At 31.9% G+C, this 15,239-nt stretch overlaps 9 protein-coding genes and 2 non-coding genes across 11 annotated transcripts; 7 read left to right on the top strand and 4 right to left on the bottom strand.

Moving 5' to 3' along the window:
- Positions 1-347: 347 nt before the first annotated feature.
- Positions 348-420, bottom strand: TpMuguga_04g00931. The gene has a single exon. It is a non-coding gene; the product is annotated as a tRNA-Arg (tRNA).
- Positions 421-685: 265 nt separating this feature from the next.
- On the top strand, positions 686-758 carry TpMuguga_04g00930. Its single transcript has one exon. It is a non-coding gene; the product is annotated as a tRNA-Arg (tRNA).
- Positions 759-798: 40 nt separating this feature from the next.
- On the top strand, positions 799-1,621 carry TpMuguga_04g00046 (Ribosomal protein L16p/L10e family protein; the record flags this gene model as incomplete). The annotated part of the gene is made up of 2 exons (XM_758588.2): positions 799-1,320; positions 1,395-1,621. The coding sequence occupies exons 1-2, from the start codon at positions 1,020-1,022 to the stop codon at positions 1,619-1,621; spliced, it is 528 nt and encodes a 175-aa protein (XP_763681.1). The 5' UTR covers positions 799-1,019.
- Positions 1,622-1,690: 69 nt separating this feature from the next.
- Positions 1,691-2,489, top strand: snf8 (EAP30/Vps36 family protein; the record flags this gene model as incomplete). Its single annotated transcript, XM_758587.2, has 2 exons — positions 1,691-2,375; positions 2,412-2,489. The coding sequence occupies 2 exons, from the start codon at positions 1,691-1,693 to the stop codon at positions 2,465-2,467; spliced, it is 741 nt and encodes a 246-aa protein (XP_763680.1). The 3' UTR covers positions 2,468-2,489.
- A 111-nt stretch (positions 2,490-2,600) lies between these two features.
- On the top strand, positions 2,601-6,390 carry TpMuguga_04g00044 (Alpha/beta hydrolase family protein). The gene is made up of 3 exons (XM_758586.2): positions 2,601-5,807; positions 6,012-6,164; positions 6,226-6,390. Exons 1-3 carry the CDS (start codon positions 2,838-2,840, stop codon positions 6,358-6,360), a joined length of 3,258 nt encoding a protein of 1,085 aa, XP_763679.1. The 5' UTR covers positions 2,601-2,837; the 3' UTR covers positions 6,361-6,390.
- Positions 6,391-6,525: 135 nt separating this feature from the next.
- Positions 6,526-7,472, bottom strand: tma20 (Translation machinery-associated protein 20; the record flags this gene model as incomplete). Its single annotated transcript, XM_758585.2, has 6 exons — positions 6,526-6,622; positions 6,651-6,718; positions 6,797-6,930; positions 7,017-7,138; positions 7,192-7,271; positions 7,392-7,472. 6 exons carry the CDS (start codon positions 7,470-7,472, stop codon positions 6,526-6,528), a joined length of 582 nt encoding a protein of 193 aa, XP_763678.2.
- Positions 7,473-7,488: 16 nt separating this feature from the next.
- On the bottom strand, positions 7,489-9,171 carry TpMuguga_04g02645 (uncharacterized protein; the record flags this gene model as incomplete). The annotated part of the gene is made up of 11 exons (XM_758584.2): positions 9,042-9,171; positions 8,940-9,009; positions 8,700-8,827; positions 8,573-8,666; positions 8,420-8,490; positions 8,298-8,339; positions 8,206-8,267; positions 7,839-8,136; positions 7,741-7,806; positions 7,578-7,652; positions 7,489-7,509 (listed from the first exon to the last, which is right to left on the bottom strand). Exons 1-11 carry the CDS (start codon positions 9,057-9,059, stop codon positions 7,489-7,491), a joined length of 945 nt encoding a protein of 314 aa, XP_763677.2. The 5' UTR covers positions 9,060-9,171.
- On the bottom strand, positions 9,172-10,211 carry TpMuguga_04g00041 (uncharacterized protein). Its single transcript, XM_758583.2, has 4 exons — positions 9,853-10,211; positions 9,693-9,817; positions 9,350-9,601; positions 9,172-9,315 (listed from the first exon to the last, which is right to left on the bottom strand). Exons 1-4 carry the CDS (start codon positions 10,205-10,207, stop codon positions 9,220-9,222), a joined length of 828 nt encoding a protein of 275 aa, XP_763676.1. The 5' UTR covers positions 10,208-10,211; the 3' UTR covers positions 9,172-9,219.
- A 63-nt stretch (positions 10,212-10,274) lies between these two features.
- Positions 10,275-11,260, top strand: TpMuguga_04g00040 (putative integral membrane protein). Its single transcript, XM_061305906.1, has 7 exons — positions 10,275-10,383; positions 10,459-10,557; positions 10,625-10,711; positions 10,746-10,879; positions 10,909-10,963; positions 10,994-11,029; positions 11,136-11,260. Exons 1-7 carry the CDS (start codon positions 10,279-10,281, stop codon positions 11,217-11,219), a joined length of 600 nt encoding a protein of 199 aa, XP_061161075.1. The 5' UTR covers positions 10,275-10,278; the 3' UTR covers positions 11,220-11,260.
- A 270-nt stretch (positions 11,261-11,530) lies between these two features.
- TpMuguga_04g00039 (T-cell immunomodulatory-like protein) lies at positions 11,531-14,206 on the top strand (the record flags this gene model as incomplete). The annotated part of the gene is made up of 6 exons (XM_061305905.1): positions 11,531-12,365; positions 12,475-13,262; positions 13,358-13,529; positions 13,582-13,732; positions 13,813-13,953; positions 14,035-14,206. The coding sequence occupies 6 exons, from the start codon at positions 11,531-11,533 to the stop codon at positions 14,204-14,206; spliced, it is 2,259 nt and encodes a 752-aa protein (XP_061161074.1).
- On the top strand, positions 14,200-15,227 carry TpMuguga_04g00038 (uncharacterized protein). Its single transcript, XM_758580.2, has 7 exons — positions 14,200-14,353; positions 14,405-14,434; positions 14,474-14,502; positions 14,537-14,643; positions 14,704-14,833; positions 14,919-15,095; positions 15,131-15,227. The coding sequence occupies exons 1-7, from the start codon at positions 14,242-14,244 to the stop codon at positions 15,194-15,196; spliced, it is 651 nt and encodes a 216-aa protein (XP_763673.1). The 5' UTR covers positions 14,200-14,241; the 3' UTR covers positions 15,197-15,227.
- The last annotated feature ends 12 nt before the right edge of the window (positions 15,228-15,239 follow it).

The following is a 15,239-nucleotide window of genomic DNA, read 5'->3' as shown; positions in this document are numbered from 1 at the left end:
TTAAATTTTTTCCTATTAAATTTAAAAATCAACAGGATTCTATTGAATAATGTACGTAGTTTGAAATTGCTTTTTTCTTTATTAGGTTTCTTTCGAGTCTTAACTACTTTTTAGAACCCCAATTTTTAACACCCTCGACAACCCAAAATAAAATCAAGGGATTGTTTTATTCTTTTAATTTAATTTTGGATTAATAAAAGGGTTAATTTTGCTCCAATGTGTGTGGTATTAAACCAAATGTCAAAAATACTATTACTATAACTAGATATTAACCTTCCATCCCATTCCTCGTGTTGAATAATTTAATCAAGAACTAAATGAAATTAAATATTCAAATTTGTTGCATACAGCGACGACGGGACTCGAACCCGCAATCTTCGGTTCCGAAGACCGACGCCTTATCCATTAGGCCACATCGCCTTTTTCCAATACCCAATATTAGATTTGATATATTTTACATTTTTAAATTTACAATTATATACCAATTGACTTCGTTTTGGTGACCAGTACCTTTTTCATTAAATTCAATTAATTATTAGATCACCTTCCACAAAAATTTTTATTTATAGAACTCCAATTACATTCCTTCTTTATGTATTTAACATTTACATTTCCTATTTTCAGCTATTATCTCCCCCTCTTACTCATAAATAAATATAATTTAAAATTTTGACCCATGTTGAGGGACGGCGTGGCCCAATGGATAAGGCGTCGGTCTACGGAACCGAAGATTGCGGGTTCGATTCCCGTCGCCGTTGACTATATACTGTTGACCAATTTGTTTAGCACCAATTCAGGATTTAATTAACCTATTTATAGACCATAGCCTAATATTATCCGGTTCTAAGAAATTGTATTTTAATACCCACATTGTATTTTATTTAACAATATTTCCGTTATTTTATTGTTTTTTACACTAATTTAATAAATTACTTGTACCATAATTTTTAAAATAAATTTACACATTTTTTAACCTTAATTTTTTAAATGAGATTCACACATTATGTGTGACCATAATCATGCCGCCCATTTTTTATAAACCTCCCTTACCTGTTAATTACAAGGTCCCAAAGGGTAGAATTATTCCTTTAACAAAGCCACAAATAACTCTTGGAAAGTCTTTAATCACTCTAACACCTAGAAGGATTAAGGCGGATGTTTTGGAAAAGGTTCGTATGTCCCTTAAGAGAGTTTTAAAAAAGAAAACTGAAAGGTTTGTAGATGTTCATGCAACTTATCCCGTAACCAAAAAGCCAGATGGCGTCAAAATGGGACAAGGTAAAGGTAAAATACACCACCACGTAGCAAGAGTTCCTGCAGGTATCCATACACATTAACATCACCTATTTAGTTTTTTATTATATATACATAGTATTGTATAATGAATTGTATAGGATTTCCAATAATAAGACTACCACAGCTTAGTCCTTTTGTTCCAGGGAATTTGCCCATCTTTACAGCCTTTAAAAGGGCATTATCAAATTTACCTGTTCCCTGCGCATTTCGATCACAGTTAAATAACTTTAGCATTGATTCACTGGTGGATAAACAACACGCAAAACTCAATACAGATTTACATAGAACAAAACAACTACTTAAGTATAGATTTTCTAAACAGTAGGGTCCACTTTCAGACCCTATATATTATATGGAGATTTGGAGTATGAAATAACCTTAAAATATATAAATTATGAAGATGGGACTGGGGGGTTCAGATATTATTGATAAAGATAGAAACGATGAAAGGCTAAGGTTGTTGTCTAGTCAAGTATCATCAGAGAATCGCGAGAGGTACTTGAGTATTTTAAATGACTTCAGAACAAATTTTGAGAATTTTGTAAGGCGCCATCATGATAAAATAAATTCAGACCATCATTTTAGGCTAAAATTTCTGGAAATTTGTGATATTTTATCTATTGACGTCCTGGAATTAAGTCCGAGAATAAGGCCTAACTTTTCTAGAGTTTTTGGATCAGTAAGCTGGTTCTTACCGGAAATTTGTACTTTAATACTTGAAATTTGCATAAACACAAGGAACGAAAACGGCGGTATTTGCGAGCTTAGTCACGTCCTTGAAATGTTTCCAAAAAGCTACAAACTCACTCAGAACGATTTACTAAAGGCCTCAAAAGAGTTTAAAGTTTTTGGTGATTCAATCAAAGTGCTTGAAGTAAACGACAAATACTTCTTTGTTACTAATCCTGACCTTTCAAACGTCCATTGTGAATGCATTAAAGTGGCCACAGAACTCAAAAGAGGAATCACCTGCTTGGATTTGTCAAACCACTTGGGTTGGACCATTGAAAGGTCACAAATTGTACTCAACCAATTAACGTCTTCACAGATTACATGGATTGATATAAATACAAACACAGGTATTTTAAATTTGTCTCTATATATAATTGTTACAGGAAACTCACTCGAAAATACATATTACTGGTTCACTTCATTAATTAACACCTTTTAATATTCTTTGTACTATAAAAGTCTATTTTATATATTCTATAAGTAACTGTATGTGGAAGGATAATACATTATAAATATGCGTATAAGATGTGTAAATCAAGTTTTAAAAAAGACATAAATAAAATGGGTAAAACGTCATAAGATTTTAAAAATGGCAAATTTAAACCCAAAATAAGATAACTCAAACAAGAGCATTTTAAAAGACTAGAGATAGTTGGCTAATGGTGTTAAACACTAATTAGTCGATGTTCCATTAACCCTATAATACTAAAATGATGAAACAAAGTTTAATTTGAATCTATGCTATTAAAATTTTCTACTTCAAATGTCTGTTTAGCTGAAGAAACTGGAATTATCTCCCAAAGAACGAAATGGCTTGCGAACTTGTAAATTTAGCGGTTGACTCAATTAACGTGGACTTGAATAAAATCAACCACTGGAAGGAAAACGTCTACAATTTTTTGAATTTAAATTATGCACCTAAACCAGGATATAGGTTTGGAAAGGTTACAAATTCAAAAGCCATTTTATGGGAGACTGACGGCTTAACATTTTGCAGAAAAGTTACGATTTCTCAACATAATAACTCATTCCTCTTCCTCTACATCAATATTTATAATAAAGGAGATTCAAAATCACTGTATTTTGTAAATTCTGACTTATATTCCCCCGTTAACGATTCTACTCCTGCGAACACACAGTTAAATCAGAAAAAACAAAATAAAGACGATCGAAATCATCCAAAAGCGAATTGGTGCCGAGTTAAATCAACAGATTTCTTTGAGAAGCTTAACGAAGTTGTTGAGCTACATCAGTTTTTCTGCGATGTTGAACTTAATCTGGGTTCAAAGCTGAACCACCATCTATTTTTCATTAATAACTCTCACAGACTTTTAATTGATGTGTTTTTGCCGAAACTTGGCTATAAACTAACAAAGGTTAAATCAGGCCTATTTGAAATTTGGCGTTCGAGTTCTCCTAACGAGAAGTGTATTACAGCCTTTGCTTATCCCAGAACTAAATACTCTTATCTACATCTTGTTATCGAATGTGACTCTGATAACCCATTCGATTATCCCCCGGACTCTCACACTAGTGCAGTTGGAAGAAGGAAGAATTTATATTTTAAAAGATCGATGTATTGTTGGACTGAGCTGTCAAAAGAGGAATTTTTTAGCCACTTTGAAATGGAATTTGGCAAAACTGGAGTGAATGGAGAAGTGTGTAACCTGGATCGTGATCTTTATTGTTACTATTATAAGAATATACCTCTTAAAATAGACGACATTGATGAGGATATGTTCTTTGTGACTAAAACATTTTGTGAAAAGGTTACCAACCTTTCCATTAAACCAAAGCCAGGTTTCTTTTTAAAGGAAATTTACCTGGAACGATTTTTACTAAAATGTTCCAAAATTGAAAACGTTCTACATGTGAATTTACACTTGTACAACGATGAACTTGTTATCTTCTACATTGTTTTATCTACCCTCAACTTACCTTCTAAATTATCCGGATCCTTGTCACCACCCTCAGCATGTCCTACTACTAATGGGCTCTATGGATTATCCCACTCTCGTTCTTCCGACTTAGTTTTAGATACCGCACAACTGAATTCAGGAATGTATGAACAAAATGAGAACAGTCCTGAAAGTGTAAATACCATTTTATACTTTAAGAAGAGGGACTCAACCTGGTCATTGGTAAGTTATTCAGATTACGTGTCAACGTTTTCCAGCTTTTCTTATTACAAGCCTAATTTCGAATTTTCCAATAGTATGGCCAGCACTAGAAGTACAAGTAGATCCAATAGCTTTGGAATTAGTAGAAGACCAAATTTTATGCACAGGAATAGATTCTCAAGAGTAGTGCACATGAGGAACCTTTTAAGGAAGAATTTACACATCCAAGATGAGGTGTTCCAAGGTAAAATTTTCTCCAACACATTTAAAAATAACAAGAATTTACACATCAGAACATACTTTTCTCCTTCAGAAAATTATACATGCCCCAAAAAAGTAAACAGATTTCACGAATTCTCTAGCAGGAAAAATGTTATTTTGGTCCATGGGGTTGCCTCCAGCTTCATGGACCAATTCATGGCCACAAATTTTACAAAGCTCTTGCAAAAAATCAATTATCTCAATTTAAATCCTTACTTTACTCCCTCAATTGCTCCTTCACCCTCGCGTTTTATTCATAAAAGAACACTGTTAGGCTCTATAATGAGTCACAGGGGTGTACTGTATGGGTATAAAAAAAGACAAAGTATGAACATAATGCTGATTCGTAAAAATCCACTCCACAGACTGAGATTTCATAAGCTAATAAACTTAAAAAGGTATAAGTATGGTTTTAACACTGCGATTACTAGAAGAAGACCTCATCTAAGCCATTTTAATATACAAAATACAAAGAACCATTATAGGGACCCCTATAATACGAGGATAGGGTACACGAATAATATGTCTGAATATAGGTCTTTTGGTTACCCAGCCTATAAACTCAATACGTCAGTCTCTCATAGTAGGAAATATTATGAGCTTTTCAACTCCTCTAATCAGTACATGGACAACATTCTCGATGTGTTCAAATCTTGTAGTTACACTGGAAGTTTGGTGGAATTACTGAATAAACTGGGATATAACGTCTACGCAATGGATTTACAAGCTCATGGATTATCTGAAAGTTTCACTAGCATCAGGTGTTACGTCACAGACTTCCAGGATTACGTCAGTGATCTTCTTCAATTCGTTGAAATTGTCAGGTCGGGTAAGTTTTTTGACAACTCCGACTCTTACACACTAACTCAATATCCAACAAGTTCACCAAACCTACGTTTTGGTCATGAATTCACCCAATTCTCCACTGAGGACCAGGAAAGTAACACAGAGTACTTCAGTAGTATGAACAATAGCCCAATAAGTAACGAGTCAGGATATACTTTAAGGAACCATATCAATACACCCCTATCAAAAGAAAGTAAACAAAAGGATCAATTTGTGCTAATTGGGCATTCTATGGGCGCTAATATCTGTTTACAGGCAATTGAACATTATAATTCCTTACCCAAAACTGATGCTGACGATGACACTGACCAATCTTGTACACCCAAAAAACAAGTTTTGGGGCAAAACACCCGTATGAATGAAAACAACTTGGTGGATGTTTTTATAAGTGTGTCTGGAATGTATAACATCTTGGACCTCTTAACTAAAACTATTAAGAAGATATTTCCGATTTTCTTCAGAGTCACTTCCATGTTTATCCCTTCTCACGACACTGTTCCACTCAAATACCGTGATTACACCACCACCTTCAGACTCTACAAACGCTTCCATGTATTTTTCCCTATTACATGCACATATGTATTTACATAATTCATATACTTATACATTTATTTAATTTCTATTGGATTTACATTTAGCCAACCCCTATAGTTATACATTTATTTAACCGGTATTAGATATATATATTCAATTTATATAGTTATAAATTAAATCAGTATTATAAATTTGAATTAACTGAGATTAATTTGATTTTAGGACCCGTATTTTTATATCAGGAAGCTGACTCATTTGAAAGGCCACCAAGTTATTAAGGCGTGTAGAGAAGTGTTTGAAAACGTTAGGTTTTATCCTAAGCAAATCAAGACACTCATACTACACTCAAGCCACGATCCTTCATGCCATATCAATGTATCTTTATCACATGTCAATTCAATTATATATTTATGATTGTTATTAACAATGAATGTAGGGCTCTAATGAACTGTATGAACGTCTGGAAGGGGAACACTGCCAATATTTGCAAGTCGACTCAAACTTTCATTCAATTATGAGCTTCGAGTACATTGGAGTCATAAAGGATATTTTCCTAAAAGTCCTCTCATAACCTCTTTAAACACTAATTTCAATCATACAATATATATAGTATACACACTATACTTAGTTTGTACTCATAGTAATATACAACGTGAACAGTATATACTATTGATTATATACATATACATAGTTAGTATAGTATATTAAGTTTATAGTGAATGAAAATATATTTACATTAGGGAGAGTAGCCATACTTATCAGCGTTGAATTGCCAGTATCCATCGTTCAAATAGTGGACAGTCTGAATACAAACGTCCTTATTCTTTTCTAAACTAAGAGGATTTAAAGGTTAAAAATTACATTTCCTTGGTTGACATCGTAGTTAGTCCAACTGCACAGGCGTTATATCTCCCAGAAGCAGTCACTTGCTGAAGGAAATTAATATTTATATAATTATGGAGGGTAGAAAGGGGTAAATAAACTGCATAAGTGAGTAGAATTAGTACAACAACTGTATCAGCCTCAACGTCATCCATTTTACCACCCTCAGATGTTAGTCCAGGGCACATTATGTTGGATCCTCTCAAAACAAACTTAATGGCGCCACTATCCACCTGCATCTTAGGAAGAATATCAGGGTCTAAACAACAATTAAGACCTCGTTAAACTGTTAAACTCAATTAAAACTGCTAAACTCGATAATGTATAAGTAGAATAACTCAAAACTTGAAAAATAAATATGAAAATTACATTTGTGTACCAAACGAAGAGATGGTATCCAAGGACCATCCCTGTGCTGGATAAACATTATTTCACCTCCAACCAGCAATAAGTTTACATGTTCCTGGCTAAAATAAAATTTAAACAAAATAATAAAAAATTAAGTGAATAATGTTTTTACCATTTTGCCAAATAAATCTGCATTTTTTTAGGGAAAATCACATCAATGGTGTCCTTTAAAAGAGGATATTCCTTCACAATCTAAAGTAAAAATTAATAATTCATAGAATCATAAATTTTCTAAGAAGAAAAAGTGTTTTCTACGGGTTAAACTGAGAAAAATATATAAATAGAGCTGAATAGTGTATAAAACAAATTAACGTTCAGTTTGATATTCCTCTGAACGGAAGTTTTAATTAAATTCTGCGATATTATGTCATCCGGAGTGAACTTCTTCACCATTTCAAAATTATATATTCTAACCCATATGAGGCATCTCCTATAAGCAATTGCACTAGTTATATACATTTAACTTTTGAAAATATGTAAAAATTTGTAAAATAATACTTGTATAAGTTTAACGTATTCTTTTATACTCATTCGACTGAACATCTTTTCGGATATACAGGCAGATAATTTCACCTATAAAGAATTTTACATTGTTTACGCCTTATACTTATAAATAAGTTGTAATTAACCAAGTGAATTGTAGGAATAAGTAATTACATACCAGTGAATCATTGTATGTTTCAACTTTATTCAGTAAGTCTTCGTATTTTCCAATGATTCTATTAACCTAAATTACATTTGTAAACAGTATCAAGTTACCATTAACTGCAACTGATTAATCCTCGTGAATCGTGCACTTTCTATTTTACTCTTCAATACTTCTAAACTCTCCTTATACTCATCGTTCACTATCACTTCTCTCAACAAACCACTGGCGCTCTTTTGGTTAAGTTCCGCGTTATCTTCTACTCTGTTCTCATAGGGGTCTGGCTGAGAAGTACACTCTTCCACTAGTTCGTTTAATTTGGACACGACAGATGAAATATTGGCCTCATTTATCTGTTCAAGTCCATACACTTTAGTTATACAAGTGGCCTCATTCCATTCGCCCAGTAACCTTTAGATTATTATGGCAGTTAATTTATGCGTAAATAATCTAAATTATTAACAATTGAGTAAACTAAACCTTTGCATAGATTTACAGTGTTCTTGCCACAATGATTTATAAATCTTTAAATATTCCTTAACCTAAACAATAGTTTAAAGACCAGAACTAACATTCTTAACATTACTGTTAATCCCAAAAGAACTCCTATCAATCTAAAACAGAATGTAGTTACACAATATTTACTAGTTAATACAATAAAATCCTTATATAAGTAGTAAAATATGAGTATTACCCGTTTTAGAAGTAAAATATCGAAATATTTCCACCGAAATGAGCAAATAAACTTCAAATTTACAGCCTTGACTACAATAATTATATGAAAATATTATTGTATAGGATCATTAATTAAGTGGGAGTGTGAGTATCCAGGTAAATTAAAATATACCGAGTTTTGTGAACATTACTTTCCTTTTTAAGAAACGCTCATCTTTAGAATCCTCAATAGATTTTAGAAGAAACTCAGAATATTTAGAAAATACCTAAATTTACAGTAAAATATCAACTAAAAATACATTCATTACAAGACTAAACTGGTTCAGCCCAGGACCTAGATTCAAATTTAATACTTTAGGAGGAATTGGAACGCCAAATTTCTCCAATATCATACAATCTTCCTCAATATTCTGGTTACTTATGACTTCTAAAGCAATATTTATGGATAAATATAAAATCTTTTACATGATATGGAATAATAAGTAATAAATTGGAGTAAAAAATGTGTGTATTAGCATAAATGATAGCTAGAATATTACCAAAAGCTTTATGATTGAAATTATATTTATTTTGGTGTGTAATATGCTGCTCGTCATTAGTTTTAATTTTCTAAAAATCAATAAGCTAAAACTAACAAATACCTTCCTTCCTCTTGGCATTTTATTACTATCATAAGCACATTGCCAATATTAACACACTATTAAAATCACAAATAATATTAAACAATTAAAAGGAAAAAATTATATAATACGTAAAATTTATAAAATTATTAATTTATTTAAAAAATATTAATAATGAGTGGTAATAAAAAAGTGTGGATTATAAAAACCACGGTGTAGGATCACGGGTAAAGTCGGCCATTGCATTACGATTTTGACTGCTTGGAACAAATAAAATTTCCCCAACATCTTTTCTCTAACCATTAAATTATTTATCACAGTAAACTTACGGTTAAAAGGGTAAGGAGAGAGGCAACGTTAATGTTGGCAAGGGCTTTGTTCCTTTCAGCCTTATCTTCTATCCTTAAAATTTCATCCATTAAATCCTGGTAATTAAAAAAGTATACCATACTTCTCGTAGATTTTGTACCAGTTAAAAAGCTCCAAAAATTCCTCTTCGATACCACAAACTCCACTGAATAATACACTGGAATCGGAACTTGATAACCTCCATTCTTCAATTTATATACCAATTTATCATTCTAAAAATGATATTAACTTATATTATGAAATTGAATGAAGGAGGAGTAAGTTTATATAACTAATAACCAGGGAAGGATGTGTAAATTATACTTGATGTTTTGAGGGTAAAAGCTTAGGAATTCTATAATTTTTAATACGTTTTTTTGAAGGATCGACCATTTCAAACCATTTTTTAAGGCTAATACACTCTACAACGCCAAAATGATTCTTAGTTTCTGAATAGAAATATGATTGATTGTGTCAAAAATACCTTGCCTATTATGGGTAAAATAGTTATTTACAACTTCCAAAGCATCTTCATAATCCATGAAATATGTATAATTCCCATGTTTATAGGGAGTTTTTAATAAATCAGAATCGTCTTTACCACAAAAAACAGGAATCTTATCATATGTTACTGGGTTTAAAACGTTTTCAGTTTCAGTCTTCTTTTTAATACTTTTTTGACTAGATTTATCAAGTTGTGGGCCATTGCTAAATGAGTCGCGGCCTGAACCTGATGAATTGTCCAGTAAGAATGAAAGGTAGTTAAAAGGGCTCCTTTTAAAATAAATAGTCGAACCAAAGTTTGTAAAAAATAACAAAATTAAAAATATTATACACATTAATACATAAACTAATTAAATAACAATAATGTATGGCCTCACAACAGGTCAAGATTCTTACTTTTCATTTTATGCAAACACTACTTAACACACCTTATATCGCATTTACAATCGCAATATACATTATATTCTTATTTGTAAAGGAATCTCAAGCTGTTTTAATTAATAAATATCATGTTAGGTTTTTAATTGATCTTTTTTGCTACATACACATATATACTAATTCGTAAATAACTTAATTTATTTGTCAGGTACAAAATGGACCGTATTTAAGTATCTTTGGATTCTTTAAGAAAAGGCCTAAAATTCCTGAACTGTTGGCTTTTCACAGTAACTCCGAATTCTCAAAAGTATTTACATTAGATCAGCCATAATTATTTAATTCAGTGATATATACAATATTGTTATTATATATAGTTGATGTTGCCCATAATTGATAAAGTATCAAAGGATACAGGATTACACATTGAAGTGATTCAAGTTGACGATCATAAAAACTACGAAGTAAGTTCAATATAACTTGTTAAATGTCGATTAGTTATTTTCTAGTGCTATGAATTTCTGTGGAGAGGGTGGCCTGCCTCTTTACTTAAATGTATCCACCGGCGAATATATCCTTGGAATTACTACTTACGAGAATTTGAAGCTTTTGGCACTCGGAAAAAAACCAGAGTATGTTATATAGAATTTAATACGAACAGGAGATACTCAAGAATTAATGTCAATTTACTTGAGGACGCTTCATATCGAACTACGGTATTTTCCAAAATAATCATTCTATTTTAGGGCCTTATCGGTAGAATTAAAAGATTCATACGTGAAGTTCCTACTTTAATTATTCCTTCTTCTACACATCTATCCGTCAATGGACCCGCTCATATATAATTAACTCATAGAATTTTTTACACAGGGAAAAATAATTTTACAGATAAAGTTAAAGGGTCGAGAAAATATATTTAAAAGATATAAAGAAACTATTTCTAAGAAAAATAATTCTAAAAAGGTTAATTAAACATTTCAACCTAATTTAAATTTCCTACATCAAATTAACAATTATATTATATATAATAATTAGAACTCTGAAGTAGTTTTATTAGCCAAGTATAATTTAATAAAATAAATAATAAAAATGGGTAAAAATAATTATTGTGAGAATGGTGTGCCAGAAGTTATAAAATGTGATTCAATAGAATAAATGGAAATAAAATTTATATCGCAGAAATGTGTATTAAAATGTTAAATATTTATAAAATCAAATTTCGAATGCTTTTTTGATTTAAAACTCCATTTTAAAATGCAGATACCTTTAATTTAGTATTAAATATGAATTTATCCCGGAAATTAGAGAGAATTTGTAGGATTCCTCTTGTTAACTCTATTTCCTCAGCTTTTTTCCTTTTCATATTAATTTTTCCAGCCCAAACTCACTCCTATGACTTCAGGCTTGAATCCTCAAAGTTCACAGGGAAGGGGTTGGTGGGAGATTTCGGGGATTTCGACAACACCGGAAGTTTAAGTTTTGCTACATATTCATATAATACAGTTTCCGATAAAACGACAATTTACATTTATTCCGATATAACTAAATCAGGGGAAAGTGACCCGTATTACAAGTTTCAAGTTGATGGCGAGTGTGATGGAATTACAGCGGCGGACTTTGATTCCAACGACTTTTTGGATCTTTTACTTGTTATGAAGAAAAAACCAAGTTCAGGAGACACCAACACTTTGTACTATTTTCTGGTATACTACCAACACATCGGAGGTGAATTTGGTACGAAGAGTACATGGGACTCTAGGCAAACTTTGGACGGCCCGTTTTCCAATCCCGACAATAAAATATTTGACATTGATAGTATTAAATCTAAAGTCTTGCAACCTAAACAATACCAATACAGCACAATTCACCCACTCGTGGCTGACTTTGATGGCGATGGTTACTTTGATATTTTGGCCCAAACACCAGATTTGAAGCTATTCTTCTGGATGAATTTAGGCCAATTTTTCCTACCCTTTCCTCACAATAAAGTCCAAACCTTTACCGTTAGTTCTGAAGTTAACGGATTCATACCTAACCCGCACTCTTGCGCCTTTATTGATATGAACGGCGATTGTAGACCAGACCTCGTGCTTATGTTCGAAGATCCCCATCTTAGAAGTTTGTTTTACTCAACCTTACACATTTATATCCTAATATATAGTTAGTATTTTATAATTAACATAATAACATTAATAGTAAAGTAATCGTATACTAATAAGTGTAATAGATGTGTATATTGACATATGGTTATCTGATGCAGAGACGGGCACTGTAGTATATAAACATTCGAATAATTTCTTATTACCAAAAAATCATGGAATGATAACCTTTGGCGACTTTGATAATGATGGAACAAATGATGTACTGGTCCCATTTTGTGATTCAGTTGATTCGGAAGGTTATTGCAAATCGACTTGTAAAATAGCAATTTCATATAATAAACAAATCCCATTTTGCCCACAAATGTTCCAAACCAGTGATCAACTGTGTAGACACCCAGCTAATCTATGCGTACACTCGAGGATGGATTTCACTCCCTTTACAGGTCATGTCATTGAATTGCCCAATGAATATACATACATTTATCCCCTCAACACTTCCCAGTTAAACCTGACCAGATCCAAATTCAACTACTTAAAAGTTCCAAGGACAGCTTCAGATGGTCCAGAGAGTAGAAAGGATTTGGAAGATAGAGAAAGGGAAGATTTGGAAAGGGATAAGTTAATTTATACTAAACTGCCAACACAACTTCAACGGGTCACCGCCGGAGATTTTAATAATAACGGCTTTCTAGACTTAATTATACCCATGAAGGTTGTTGATTCCAGATCCAAATATTCATCCAAAGATGAAAAAAGTGGGAAAGTTAGTGAATCTGTTAAATATTTATCATTGATAGCAAAAAACTCTTCAAAAGACAAAGGAGAAGCATCTTATGATGAGTTCATACCTGTCATAATTGACAACCCTGATGCCACACTCACACATGTCACTACAGCCGATATTGTCGATCGAGTATTTGTTTACTTACTATACATAATTATTTATGCACAACTACTCCACCTAAAACACCATATACTTAGTTAATACCAATTAATAAAAATTTGTAGCGAATGTTGAATATGATCGTGTTTTTAAAGTCTGGGGAGAAATTGAGTTGTCTGTACTATTCACTCTATAGAGAAACTATTGATTTGTTTATGAAGCTAATGACCAAATATATGGTAATTGATGAGTCTAAATACCCTGATAACTATTTCATATCCGGTTCTAACAATAACGGTATCATTCCCTATTATTCTCATTTTATTAATTATTTTATTACTACGATTAGTAGTGTATACACTTAGGTTAGTATATACTGGCGTAGGATTAACGTACAAATTAACAGTGATTGATATTCATGGGATAAAATTCGCCAAAACTGCAACTCTGAGACCACAAACAGCTTATAGTCCTCTATATACCCCTTTCACATTCATCGGGTAATTTCCGTTATATTATCTACATCATGCTAAATAAATTGTATTTATCTAAAAATTGAATATTGCTTATTAATACGTAGGCTGGGTAAGACGAATAATTATGTTGAAGAGTTTTATTTGGGAGCCTCGTCCTCAGATAAGAATTGCTTTCACATGTGGATTTCAATCATACCGAGCTGCACAGTTATTACGGTGCCAGTACCACTCGAATCACCCTCACAGTATTCGTCTAAATCATATCACTACACATTTTTACACAGTTATATACCAATTTTGTAAAGGGAAACATGGATAATGTCTAGGTGGGTACTGAAGTTGAGTATCATACCGGGAAAGAAGCTGTTTACGATACTGATAACAACATCGGTGTCGTTGATAATTTTTGGAATTATAGTATTAATTTTCGATTTTAAAGAAAAGAGGGAGGATTTCATACAGGCAAAAGGATTCAGACAAAAATTTATTATAAATTAATTTACATTTCAAATTTTAACATACATTATTTTTTAATGATTTTTAAATTATGTTTTAACTTTTATATGTGGATTGGTGTAATAAAATGTTTGGTAGAGGCTAAAGGTGATGTTGTTTTCAACGACCCTAACATACTAGTCATGAAAGGTGAAAACATACATAAAATTATAAAAACCCATTCCTGATATTTTTTTATAGATGTTGATGCCATTTGTGTTCACTCTACAGGTAATTTTCAGAACTTCAGTAGCCTTACAATGTGTACAGACAGAGGCGATGTTTCAAAGGTTCTTGAGGTACTTACCAAATGTGTAAATTTCTTAAACATAGATGTGTAAAAGAGGTTCAATTGATGTGTTTTCATATGATTCGAAATCCTCTAAAATTTGTAAAAATGCCGATATTTACAACATACCACAATTTGTAAATAAAAAAGGGTAAAATCTAATGTAAATATTTATTTTATAATAAGAATAAGAAAAAATAATTATTATTAGAATATATACAGTATTGCATAAGAGAATCTTTAAGGATGTTAGTGAAAATGTTAAATTCAACGTGGATTTTGAATGTCTGGGAGATAATATAACAAGACAATCGCAAAACCTATTTGATCTTCTACAAAATGTACTTAATTTATTCAGTCAAATTAACTATACAAAATTGTTATTAAAAAGCGTAATTGTAGTATGGTAGCTGATGTTTGATTTAGGGGGAATTGGGAGGATATGTATCATTGAATTTAATAGGGAAAGAATTTGAAGCAAAATACTGCTGGACTATTGGTAGAAGCTTTAAGAAGGATAATAATATTAGCCTAGCCAAACTAAAGAACTTAGAGCCTAAAAGGATAAAATATAAAACAATGCAATGTCATACAAATGGATCGGTAACGAATAAATTATTTGTTTTAAATTTATTTAGATTCAACCAGATGATTATAATGATGTTTTCTACCCTGGTGATATCATACCTTCCAACTCCGACTAATCTTACCCAATCATCGCATTAAGTTATTCTTTTTTAGTGTATA

Source organism: Theileria parva, assembly GCF_000165365.1.
Source record: "Theileria parva strain Muguga chromosome 4 map unlocalized ctg_529, whole genome shotgun sequence".
NCBI classification, from domain to species: Eukaryota; Apicomplexa; class Aconoidasida; order Piroplasmida; family Theileriidae; genus Theileria; species Theileria parva.
Note: the sequence above shows the minus strand (reverse complement) of the source record. Positions and strands in the feature narration are given on the sequence as shown.

What these genes read in the sequence shown, in the direction of transcription:
- TpMuguga_04g00044 (XM_758586.2), top strand. Translation starts at nt 2,838, where the DNA reads ATGGCTTGCGAACTTGTAAATTTAGCGGTTGACTCAATTAACGTGGAC. An exon ending in GACTCTACAAACGCTTCCAT is followed by an intron (nt 5,808 to 6,011) that starts GTATTTTTCCCT and finishes ATTTGATTTTAG; the next exon opens with GACCCGTATTTTTATATCAG. An exon ending in ATCCTTCATGCCATATCAAT is followed by an intron (nt 6,165 to 6,225) that starts GTATCTTTATCA and finishes CAATGAATGTAG; the next exon opens with GGCTCTAATGAACTGTATGA.
- TpMuguga_04g00041 (XM_758583.2), bottom strand. Translation starts at nt 10,207, where the DNA reads ATGTGTATAATATTTTTAATTTTGTTATTTTTTACAAACTTTGGTTCG. An exon ending in TTTTACCCATAATAGGCAAG is followed by an intron (nt 9,818 to 9,852) that starts GTATTTTTGACA and finishes ATTTCTATTCAG; the next exon opens with AAACTAAGAATCATTTTGGC. An exon ending in CTCTCCTTACCCTTTTAACC is followed by an intron (nt 9,316 to 9,349) that starts GTAAGTTTACTG and finishes TTTAATGGTTAG; the next exon opens with AGAAAAGATGTTGGGGAAAT.
- TpMuguga_04g00040 (XM_061305906.1), top strand. Translation starts at nt 10,279, where the DNA reads ATGCAAACACTACTTAACACACCTTATATCGCATTTACAATCGCAATA. An exon ending in ACGATCATAAAAACTACGAA is followed by an intron (nt 10,712 to 10,745) that starts GTAAGTTCAATA and finishes AATGTCGATTAG; the next exon opens with TTATTTTCTAGTGCTATGAA. An exon ending in ACGCTTCATATCGAACTACG is followed by an intron (nt 10,964 to 10,993) that starts GTATTTTCCAAA and finishes ATTCTATTTTAG; the next exon opens with GGCCTTATCGGTAGAATTAA.
- TpMuguga_04g00038 (XM_758580.2), top strand. Translation starts at nt 14,242, where the DNA reads ATGATTTTTAAATTATGTTTTAACTTTTATATGTGGATTGGTGTAATA. An exon ending in TAACATACTAGTCATGAAAG is followed by an intron (nt 14,354 to 14,404) that starts GTGAAAACATAC and finishes ATTTTTTTATAG; the next exon opens with ATGTTGATGCCATTTGTGTT. An exon ending in TATTTGATCTTCTACAAAAT is followed by an intron (nt 14,834 to 14,918) that starts GTACTTAATTTA and finishes TGTTTGATTTAG; the next exon opens with GGGGAATTGGGAGGATATGT.